The sequence below is a fragment of the Oryctolagus cuniculus genome, chromosome 1, assembly GCF_051225735.1.
Source record: "Oryctolagus cuniculus isolate XC-2025 breed Fujian yellow rabbit chromosome 1, ASM5122573v1, whole genome shotgun sequence".
In the NCBI taxonomy this organism is placed as follows: domain Eukaryota; kingdom Metazoa; phylum Chordata; class Mammalia; order Lagomorpha; family Leporidae; genus Oryctolagus; species Oryctolagus cuniculus.
This window is the reverse complement of record NC_142867.1, coordinates 178,809,975-178,822,286: the sequence shown is the minus strand read 5'-3', so window position 1 is coordinate 178,822,286 and position 12,312 is coordinate 178,809,975. Positions and strand designations below refer to the sequence as shown.

Sequence of the window (12,312 nt, the reverse complement as noted above, 5' to 3'; positions counted from 1 at the left end):
AAGGTCCTTTTGGGAATCCAAAGATGTAAAAGTCACATTTCAACTCTTTTCACATCATCAAAGAAACCTTCTCTTCTAGGATGCCTGATGTACTCACTGCCTGAACTCATCTATTCCTTTTCTATATTTTTGGTTATCAATAATGTGGTTGATATTTTTCAGGCAAGAGGCTTTAGCAATCTGAATTCTGCAAACACAAGGCAAATCAATAGGTTCTATTTCTAACAGCATGGAATGGAAGAGTATTCTCATCCAAGATTTGGTCAAAGATGGAGGAAAAGGAAAAGCTGAAGTTGATCCTCTCTTCTTTTCTGCTTTGATATCACAAGGGGTACCTTAGGAGAGTTAGTAGAAGAAAAGCAAACTCCCTACATCTCTTCAATTAATATTACTTTTCCAAGTATTGTGTATATATTGTATATACTGTGTATATATTATGTTTTATATATATATATATATATATATAAATGTTTAACCATTCTCAAGTCTGAGAACACTTTTCTAGTACAAGGCGGCAGGTGAGTGGAAGTTGCATCATTCATCATAATTCTGTTTTTCAAACTTTTTTTTTAAACATTTCATTTATTTATTTGAAAGGCAGAGAACAGAGAGACAGAGCGAGAAGGAGATATTCCATCCATTGGTTCACTCCCAAAATGGCCACAACAGCCAGAGCTGGGCCAATCCAAAGCCAGGAGCCAGGAGCTTCTTCCAGGTCTCCCACGTCGGTGGCAGGGGCCCAAGCATTTGAGCCATCTTCCACCACTTTCCCAGGAACCTTAGCAGAGAGCTGGATGAGAAGTGAAGCAGCTGGGACTCAAACTGGCACCCAAATGGGATGCTGGCACAGCAAGTGGCAGCTTTACTCGCTATACCAAGCAGCAGCCCCAGAATAATTTTAATAGTAAACTGGTCTGAGGCCTTAGGGCCATGTAGATAATGACTATCTTGCACTAGTACTGTAAACCATGTTGGAGTCCAGGCAGCATTTTGATAAACAGGTTCTGTCAGAGTACATTAACAGGGACCATTCTAACTAAAGTATCATGATAAATCTAGGGACACACAGTAATAAAGGATTAGTATGAAAGATAACAAATTATACATAGATAGTTATTTACTTAAAAAGTTCACATGACAAAACTCAGCTAGTGTCCTGCTTGAACATTGCTCTGCTTAGCTAGTTTAATAAAAGGTGTTTCTTAATGACAAGGATTTCTGTGAAGTACACAATTCTAATTGTGATTTACCTAAAAGATAGGCTTTGTAAATTTAGACAGATCATGTGAACCAAAGTACTTGCCACCACCTGGGGGCAGCATACCACCAACTGTTGGAAGCAACCTAAAGGCAAAGAGTCAACAGAAGACTGAACACACACATGACAAAGACCACACCCAAAATATGTCAGACAGTGTTTCCAACAATACACATACATATTTATAATATACATATGTACACACATATAAAATGTAGGTTTGAAATTAATATTATACACTTATATGTAAAATTATACTGTAAATTCCATGAAATATAAATGTATATAATATGTAATTATATAGTATATACATATGTATATAACTTACTGTATATACATGAATGTGATTTAAAAATTGAACAACCAATAGCTCATCTTGTTTTCATTTGCTAAAATGAGAACACTGCCCATAAACTATATGATTTCTTCTTGTAAATCTCAGAATAGAATATTCTCTACTATGTAGCCTGACTGATTCAGACCATGTTAGAGACTGATAGCAGAAAACCAGATTCATTGCTATTAAGTTTTCTTCAAGTGGGAAAAATATGGCAAGTTAACAGGAATATGTATATTTTCAAGTCTAGAAATGTCTGTTCTAAAAGTGATGTAAGAATGACTGTTAAAAGGCAAATAATTTTACACCCTGTAATGAATATATTCTTACAATGAACAAAGGAAACAGTGAATTTATAAACTTCCTCTTTAAATAGGCATAAAGAATTTATCTTAGAACATAAAATATTAAAATCTCCTGCTATCACAGTTATAATTTTTCAAAGATAATGTGCTTTTAGGTCAATTTTTAAAGTTTTTAAAGATGAAAACTTGTACATTTATATGAGATACCGTGTAGTATTTCATGTCTACAGCATAAACTAATCAAATCAGGCAACCAGCATGTACATTTCCTTATGTTTTCTTTATGTTTTGAGACTACCAGTTCCTCTCTTCTGTCTTTATACAGTATAAATACATTATTGTGAACTATAGTCACTCCACAGCGCTATGGAACGCTAGAACCTGTAACTTCTGTCTAACTCTGTTTTGGTCCCTGTTATCCAACCTATCTCTATTCACCCTTCCTCCACTCTTCCCAGTTTTCTGAAGAAATTCCATAATGTTCTCCATAATTATTATACTGATTGCATTCCCATTCACAGTATATAAAAGCTCCCTCTTTCACATAGCCCTCACCAGCCTTTATTTATTTTTTTTATAACTTTCGGTAATAGCCATCCTAACTGGAGTGAGATGTCATCTCATTGTGATATTGATCAAAATTTTCTGATACCTAGTGACACTGAGAATTTCTCCATATATTTGTTGGTCATCTGCATTTCCTTAAGTGATACGTCTATTCAGATCCTCTACCCATATCCTAACTCAACTGTTTTTAGTTTTTGTTGTTGAGTTTTTGAATTCCTTTTATATTCTGAATGTTAATCCATTTTCAGATGAATAGTTTGCAAATACACTCCCATTATATTGGTTATCACTTCACTGTTTGCTGTGTAGCAACTTTGATATAATCATATTTCTCTATTTTTGTTTTTGTTGTCTGTGCTTTCAGAGACTTATTCAAAAAAAATCATTTCCTATATTGATATATGAAGCATTTCCCTCATGTGTTTCTCTGGCAGCCTCATAATCTCTGGACTTATATTTAGGTTTTGATCCACTTGGAGTTGATTTTTGTATAGGGTGAGAAATAGGGAGAGGAAAGCAGTTGTCTGGTTTCAACATTCTATATATATGGATATCCAGTTTTTTCAGCATCATTTATTAGAGATTGACTTTGCATGATTTTGGTGCCATGGTTGAGAATCAGTTGGATGAAGATATGTGGGCTCACTTCAGGAGCCTCTAATCTGTTCCTCTGATTTGTAAATCTGTTCTTATGCCAGTACCATGCTGCTCTGGTTACTACAGTTCTATATAATGTCTTGAAATTAGGCATTTTTAAGCCTCCAACTTTGTTGTTTTTGTTCAAGATTGCTTGGCTTTTCGGGGTCTCCATGATTTCATGTGAATTTTAGTACTTTTATTCTGATTATGTGAAGAATTTAAATGGCATTTTGGTAAGAATTGCATTGAATCTGTAAATCACTTTGAGTAGGATGGAAATTATCACAATATTGACTCTTTCAATCCCATAACATCTGAGATCTTTCGATTTTTGTGTGTCATCCTCAATTTCTTTCACTAGTGTTTGCAAAAGTCTTTCACATCCTGGATTAAATTATTGCAAGGCACTTCATTGTGGCTACCATGCATAAAATTATTCTTATAATTTCTTTCTCAGCTAGTTCAATATTCGTGTATAAAAATGTTACAGATTTTGGGGGCCGGCGCTGTGGTGCAGCAGGTTAACACCCTGGCCTGAGTGCCGGCATTCCATATTGGCATCAGTTCAAGATCAAGCTGCTCTACTTCCCATCCAGCTCTCTGCTGTGGCCTGGGAAAGCAGTAGAAGATGGCCCAAGTCCTTGGGCCCCTGCACCCACGTGGGAGAACCGGAAGAAGCTCCTGGCTCTTGGCTTCAGATCGGCACAGTTCTGGCCATTGCGGCCAATTAGGGAGTGAACCATCGGATGGAAGACCTCTCTCTCTCGCTAGCTCTCTCTCTCTGCCTCTGCCCTGTGTAACTCTGACTTTCATATAAATAAATAAATCTTTAAAAAAAGTTACAGATTTTTGCATGTTAATTCCGTATCAAACAATTTTACTGATTTTGTTATTGTAGTCTTTTGCTGGAATATTTATGCCTTTCTATTTTTTAATCTTGTCATCTTCAGATAGAAATAATTTATTTCTTTCCATTTTATATGTCTTTTATTTCTTTCTCTTCTACAACTGCTCTAGCTAAATTTATAATAATTAAGACTGAAGAGAGTGAATATTCTTGTCTGGTTCCAGATGTTAAAGGGAATGCTTTCAGCTTTTCCCCATTAATATGATGTTAGCAGTTGTTTTTCATATACAGCCTTAATTATATTGAGCTATGTCCCTTCTATTCCTAACTTGTTCAATGTTTTAATCGTGAATGGATACTGAATTTTATCAAATGTTTTTTTCTGCATGCATCTATTGAGATAATCATATTATTTTTACTTTTCTATTGATGTTATATATTACATTTATTGATTTATATTTGATAAATCCCACTTGGTCACAGAAAATGATCCTTTGATGTGTTATTGGATTCAATGTGAAAATCAACTTGCAAGTATTTTATTGAGAACTTTTGCATCCATGTTCATCAGGGGTGTTGGTAGACAGTTTAGTTTTTTTGTTGTGTCTTCCTCTGGTTCTGAAATCAAAGTAATGCTGGCCTTATAGAATGGAAAGGCATCCTCTCTTTCAACATCTTTTTAAATTCATTGAGAAGAACTGATGTTATTTCTTCCTTAAAAGTTTGGTAGAAGTCAAGAGTGAAGTAATTTGGTCCTGGGCTTTTCTCTGTAAGGAAACTTTTGATTACCAAATTCAATCTCATTACTCACTCAGGTTTTCTATGTCTTTGTGTGCCAATTTTTTTTTTTTTTGACAGGCAGAGTGGACAGTGAGAGAAAGAGACAGAGAGAAAGGTCTTCCTTTGCCGTTGGTTCACCCTCCAATGGCCACCGCGCTGCGGCTGGCGCACCGTGCTGATCCGAAGCCAGGAGCCAGGTACTTATCCTGGTCTCCCATGGGGTACAGGGCCCAAGCACTTGGGCCATCCTCCACTGCACTCCCTGTTCATGGCAGAGAGCTGGCCTGGAAGAAGGGCAACCGGGACAGAATCTGGCACCCCGACTGGGACTAGAACCCGGTGTGCCAGCGCCGCAAGGTGGAGGATTAGCCTAGTGAGCCACGGTGCAGGCCGCCAATTTTTTTTAAAGATTTATTTTATTTATTTGAAAGAGTTAGAGAGAGAGGTAGAACCAGAGAGAGAGGTCTTCCATCTGTTGGTTCACTCCCCAGATGGCCACAATGGCCAGAACAGAGCTGATCTGAAGCCAGGATCCAGGAGTTTCTTCCATGTCTCCCACATGGGTGTAGGGGCCCAAGGACTTGGGCCATCTTCTACTGCTTTCTCAGGCTATAGAGAGAGCTGGATCGGAAGTGGAACAGCTGGGACTCAAACTAGCATCCTATATGGATGCCAGCGCTTCAGGCCAGGGCTTTAACCCACTATGCCACAGCGCTGGCCCCAGTGTGCCAATTTTAGTAAGTTATACTTGTGCAGAAATGCATCAATTTCTCTCAAATTTTCTAAGTTATTGATCTAGAGTTGTTCATAATCGTCCCTAATGCTCCTTTGTGTTTCTGTGGCTTCATTTGTGATTTTGAGGCCTCTCAAAATAGCAACTCTCACTTGCTTCTGGTTTTCATTTGCATGGAATATCCTTTTCTTTTCCTTTCAGTCTCTGTGTATCTGTACTGGTGAAGGGGATTTCTTATAGACAGCATTTTGTTGGGTCTTGTTTTTTAAATCCATTTAACCAGTCGGAGAGAAACAGACAGAGATCTTCCTTCCACTGACTCAATTCCCCAAGGTTGCAAAGACTGAGCCAGGGTGAAGTCAGGAGCCAGGAACTCTATTCAGGTTTCTCACATGGACAGCAAGGGCCAAGCACCAAGGCCACACTCCACTGCCTTCTCAGGCATACCAGCAGGGAGCTGGACTGGAAGTGCAGCAGCAGGGACAAGAATCAGTGTTTATATGAGATTCTGGGGTTGCAAGCAGTGGCCCAACCTGCTTTGCCAAAACACCAGCCACTAGTCCGTATCTTTTGATTGGAGAATTTAGTCCATTTACATTCAGAGTTACTGTTGACAAATAATGATTTGGTCCCATCATTTTAAAAAAAATTTCTTGTTTATTCTGAATATCCTTTGTTGCTTCTCTATTGCATTTTATACTTTTAGATGTTTTGATGATTATTATCTTTGTTTTGCTTCTGTATACAGGACTTCTTTAATATCTTTTTAAGCCTGGCCTGGCAGTAATGAATTCTCTTAGTTGCTGCCTCTTTTGGAAAATCTTTATTTCTCCTGCATTTATGAAGGATAGCTTTGCAGGATAGAGTATTCTTGGTTGACAAGTTGTTTTCCTTCGAAACTTAGAATGTAACATTCCTACCCCTCCTGGCTTGTAAAGTTTCTGATGAGAAATCTGTTAGTATACTGTGGATTATTTGATACTTTTCTCTTACAGATGTTAGACTTACATGTGTTATATTTTCAAGAGTGACTATAATGTGTCATGGTAAAGATTTGTAAAAATTTATTTGAGAGACAGAAAGACCAAACGAGAGTGACAGACAGAAAGTTCCCACCTCTTGGTCCACCATCAGCCCAAAATAGCCTGATCAGGGCCAGGGCTGAAGCCAAATGTAAGAGATCCAAACTCCCATGTGGGCAGCAGGGATCCAAACACCCAAGCCACTACCTGCTGCCTACAAGGGTCTCTGGCAGGAAAGTCAAACTGGGGGCCAGAGCTGAGGATCAAACCCAGGCACTCTGACATGGGACACAGACATCACAACCAGTACCTCAATTGCCAGGCCAAATACCTACCACCATGGTGAGGATACTTCTAATCATGTGTATTTGGGGTCCTGTCTGTCTCCTAAACTCGGATATCCACATCCTTCTTGATTGGGGATGTTTTCAGCTATTTTTTTAATATGTTTTCTGTTGCTTTACTCCTCTTTTTGTTCTTGGGGATGCCACAACGTCAATATTTATTCATTGAATGGTGCCCCAAGGTCTCAGAGGTTGTCTTCATTTATTTTCTTCTTTTTATTTATTTATTTAGCTCATTAGTTAGAATGGAAAACCCTGTCTTTAAGATCAGATGTTCTTTCTTCTACTTGACCTACTCTGTTGTTCTGGCTTTCAACTGCATTTTTGTTTGACTTACTGAGCTCCCATGTCAAGATCGCCAGAAATGAAGATCCTTCTCGAGATCTCTATCTCTGTTGAATTTCTCATTCATGTCATGCATTGTTTTCCCTATTTCATTCGTCAGCCTATTTATTCTCTTATATGGAATTTTTTAAGATTCATTTATTTATTTGAAAGTCTAAGTTACACAGAGAGAAGGGGAAACAGACAGAGAGAGAGAAAAAAAGGGAGAAGGAGAGGGAGAGGGAGAGGGAGAGGGAGAGAGAGAGAGAACTTTCATCCTCTGATTCTCTCTCCAGATGGCCACAACAGCTGGGACTGGGCCATGCTGAAGCCAGGAACCAGGAACTTCTTCTAGGTCTCCCACAGGGTAGCAGGGGCCCAGATACTTGGGCCATCTTCCACTGTTTTCCCCGGCCATAGCAGAGAGCTGGATCAGAAGTGGAGCAGCTGGGACTCGAACTGGCAACCATATGGGATGCTGGCTTTGAAGGTGGCAGCTTTACTTGTTATGCCACAGCACCAGCCCCAGCTCCAGCTTTCTATACTACAATTTGGCACCCACCTAACTTTCCTTCCCCAAAGTTCAATACCCAGGTTAAGTCACTGCTTGCCACAATGGTCCCTAGCTTGGGCCTGGCCCCACCCCAGGCTGTTGCATTTACAGAGTGAACCAGCAGATATAAGATCTATCTATCTCTATCTCTCTCTCCCTCTGTCTCTGTAGTTCTGCCTTTCAAATAAATAAATAAATCTTAAAAAAACAAAAATGACCCCATCAGACTGCTAACAGATTGATGGGATGAACAACAAGATAGCAGCAGTGTGAGATGTCAAAATAAACAATGACAGAAATGATGGCTATCCTTTGTTTCCTGTATCAATCTTTGCCTTCTTACAGCTGCTCTGGCTTTTTATTGCCCATGTTTCAGCCATTAGCAAAGTGGGTATTGAACCTACCCTAAGCATAGCATAGAGTGGTTTCAGTTTGCTGTAGGCTCTGAGTATGATCTGGCATGATGTGGCATAGGTGGCCTCAGAACTGCTCACTCAATCCTTCCCTGATGCCAGGCAGCATAACAGAATAATTACTTTGGGGAAGGAAAGTTAGCTGGATCAGAGTTAGATAAAAGAATTGTTTGGAAGACTTACTCTGAATAAATATTTAATTTTTTTCCCACCAACCAGTCTCCACAAATGTCTAGGCTTTTTCATGGACAGAATTATAAAACTGTGATAATTCAGAGAATTGTATTCAATTTGATAATACAATTTTGAAGCTCTCATCCACTGTCATATCAAAATCTCACCAACCATTAGCATGTATATATTCTTTTAATTAAATTTAATATATATTCTCCACAAAGCCAAGCACTATCCTTTCTACATAGTAAGGATTATACATATAACATATATACACACACATACATATATATATATTAATAACCAGAATTTACTTAAGAAAAGTAAACTAGTAGGTAATACATAACCTTACAAAAAAATATTTGCTTTACTAATGATCCTACAAATATAACTACATTTTAAATTTTTCTATAAATAATTAATACATCTAGTAAGTTTCAGATGTCACTGAAAGTTATAGGAACTTAATAAATATCTAACTTTATCCAGGAAAAATAAATAAATAATAAAAACTATAGCTATGGTTTTATTCTAATGCTAAATAATTCAGTCATTCTTACTCTCAAAGTCCCAAAAGGAAAGACAGCAAAGTGAAAAAATTTCTTTTCATATAAACAATTTTATTTCAGGAAAGTCTTCATGTCATTAAGTTTCTGTATCATTGCTATTATTTGCTAGAAATTCACAAGTTAATGTCATTTCCTAAGTTTTTATTTTTAAGAGTCTAACTTTCTCCTAAACTCCAACTCCAACATAATATTATCTATGGGACTGTGACTTCTAACAGATTATGCAAACATCAAATACACACTAAGTTTTTAAAAAGTGTCATCAATGTATGATTTGTAGAATAACTGGGAGAAATCAATTCACTTTGGGACAATAACATGGACTGTCAGAGGATGAGCCCAGCCCAAGGCTGTTACAGCTCTAGATACCAAAAATATTCTGGGAAATCAATGTGCTATTTGAGATGCTTTGTTTTCCAATATTTCTCTATAACTGGCAGAGTAGACTAACACTAGGAAAATCATTCCTTTCCAAATGAACACCACAAATATAAAGGGGACACAGCATTCTGTGGCCTTCCATTCACTGAAACTGTAAAACACAGGTCCCCACTCTAAATTATCCTAATCTCTTATTTCTCTTTATATGCAAATACAAGCAGTATTCCTATTATTCAATTAAACTTTTTAAAAATTATTGCAGTTGAGCTATGTACCAAAACTAGATCTACTATGACCCCATCAGGAATTCAGCCTCCTTACTCCAAACTGCAATACACATATATTTTTTAAGACTTAATTATTTATTTGAAAGTCAGAGTTAGAAATTATCCACTCACCGGTTCACTCCCCAGATGGCTGCAATGGCTAGCACTGGGCCGGGCCAAAGCCAGGAGCCAGGAGCTCAGGAGCTTGTTCCAGGTCTCCTACGTGGGTGTCAGGGACCCAAGCACTTGGGCTATCCTCCACTGCTTTTCCCAGCCATTAGCAGGGTGCTGGATCGGAAGTGGATCAGCTGGGACTCAATCAACACTCATATGGGATGCCAGCATCACAGGCAGTTGTTTTCCCTGCTATGCCACAACACTGGCTCCAAAATAGTTTTTACTGACACAAATCTAATACCTATCAGCACATAAAGAGCTAAACAAGTTTTGGCTAGTTTTAATGGAATTGTGTTCATCAATTAAAATGACTAATAGTAAAATCTCTAGCCTATGTTCAAGAACAAAAAGTCAAAATACACAATATTAGCCTACAGATTTATGCATTACTACAGGAAGTTCTTGAGACTGAAGGATCTCTGAAATAAAAGAGTTTAAAGATGCTAGCTAGAAAAAGACCAGGTCCTGGGACAAGTTTCTTCAAACACCCGGAGCAAGGCTAGACAGCAGCTGGGAAAGTATCCACTTAACCTACAGCTTAAGAATATTTTCAAGAAAAGCCGGTGCTGTGGCACAGTGGGTTAAGCAGCCACCTGCAGAGCCAGCATCCCATATGGCCACTGGTTCAAGTCCTGGCTTCAACAGTTCCAATCCAAGTCTCTACTGGTGCTCCTGGGAAAACAGAAGAGGATGGCCCAAGTGCTTGGGCCCATGCACCAATGTGGGAGACCTGGAAGAAGTTCCTGGTTCCTGACTTTGGCCTGGCCAAGCCCTGGCCATGCAGCCATTTGGGGAGTGGACTAGAGGATGGAAGACCCCCACCCCACCCTCTCTCTCTGTCTCTTCTTCTCTCTCCCTGTAACTCTGCCTTTCAAACTAAATAAGACAAATTATAAATTAAAAAAGTATTTTCACAATGAAAATGTGGGAAAGAAACTATTATACTGTTCACACTGAAGCTACACTGACTATAGATAACAGGAGCATGAAGCAAGGAAAGTTTTGGGTTGGGGGTGGTCCATGAGAAGAAGTCATTTTTGCTTCTGGATCAGTCAGGGTTAAGTCTGGAAAGACTGTCTGTAAATAAGCACAGTGGTCCTGGGGGTCATTGTGATGGGATGTTAAGTTTTCAACCCACATTCAGGAGTGTGGAGCAGGCTTCTGCTGTTTTCTCCCACAGATGTTAAATGATTAATCGCCCTTATCTCTCCTGCCACCACCCCCCCACCATCCTTTGGTTCTTGTGATTACATTTAATATATAACATAAATTTTCTTTTATTAATACTTACAAAAATGCATATAAAAGCAGAAAAATGTGTCTGGAAAGAAACACAAACTTATAATACTGATTTTTTCTTTTTATTATTTGACAGGTAGAGTTATAGACAGTGAGAGAGACAGAGAGAAAGGTCTTCCTTCTGATGGTTCACTCCCCAAGTGGCCGCAATGGCTGCTGCTGCGCCGATCAGAAGCCAGAAGCCAGGTGCTTCCTCGTGGTCTCCCATGTGGCTGCAGGGGCCCAAGCACCTGGGCCATCCTCCACTGCCCTCCTGGGCAACAGCAGAGAGCTGGACTGGAAGAAAAGCAACCGGGACTAGAACCCAGCACCCAAATGGAATGCTGGCACCACAGGCAGAGGATTAACCAAGTGAGCCACCACACCAGCCCCAATATTGATTATTTCTAGAAGAAAGGAAAGGAACCAATTGGTTGTGGTCAAAAGGAACTTTTATATTAATTAAGGTAGTGGCACAAACATGTTAGTGTTGACAGTTTTGCTCATATAAATTACAAAACTGATGCTCCTGAGTGATGTTTGGCTATCTGCTACTCCTGTGGGTGTGGGTTGTTTTTTTTTTTTTAAGATTTATGTATTTATTTGAAAGGCAGAGCTACAGAGAGGGAGAGACAGAGAGAAGGGGGGGAGAGGGGGAGAGAGGGGGAGAGAGAGGGGGAGAGAAGGGGAGAGAGGGGGAGAGAAGGGGAGAGAGGGGGAGAGAGAGAGAGAGGTCTTCTATTCGCTGGTTCACTCCCCAATTGGCCGCAATGGCCTGAGCTGCGCTGATCCGAAGCCAGGAGTGTGGACCTTCTTCCAGGTATCCCTGGGTGCAAGGGCCCAAGGATTTGGGCCATCTTCCACTGCTTTCCTAAGCTATAGCAGAGAGCTGAACGGATGCTGGCACTGAAGGCAGTGGCTTTACCCACTATGCCACCGCGCCAGCCTCCACTGTGGGTCTTGATTCTAAGACCCATACTCCTTTCATCTTGTAGTTTTGTTGTCTTTAACACATTGCTTTCACATTGCTTTTCACAATGTTTTCTGCATTATGCCAGAAAGGTAAAAAGAAATCTCAGTAGTCATTTGTCTATAACAATGATGAAATCCTGCTAGGTAGAATTTACAAAATCTTTCTATTCTGATGGTAAGTTCCTTACCTAATCCTTGATTCTGTAAGAAATACGCTGTCCATTGTTCTCCATAGTCCTTTGCTCTTCCTCTGGGAAGGTCTTCCTTATCCTCTGTGGCCACATATGTAACGGATGTTGGAAAGATGTCTTTGTGGCTTAATACAATTTACACATTCCTTTTTTTCCTTTCAAAGGTTTAGGGGATCAAAGGT

General features: G+C 39.3%; 1 protein-coding gene across 7 annotated transcripts in view; it reads right to left on the bottom strand.

Annotated features, from left to right (window-relative positions):
* CCDC171 (coiled-coil domain containing 171) overlaps window positions 1-12,312 on the bottom strand; it is a 394,098-nt gene that overhangs the window by 155,117 nt on the left and 226,669 nt on the right. Inside the window, exon 21 of one of the 7 annotated variants that reach the window (XM_089317369.1) lies at window positions 11,032-11,264. The exons of the other annotated variants lie outside the window; for them this stretch is intronic. Within the exon in view, the coding sequence (XP_089173495.1) occupies window positions 11,157-11,264 (108 nt within the window). The 3' untranslated portion in view covers window positions 11,032-11,156. Of the gene's footprint in view, window positions 1-11,031; window positions 11,265-12,312 lie in introns of those variants that run through there. 7 annotated transcript variants of the gene reach the window in all.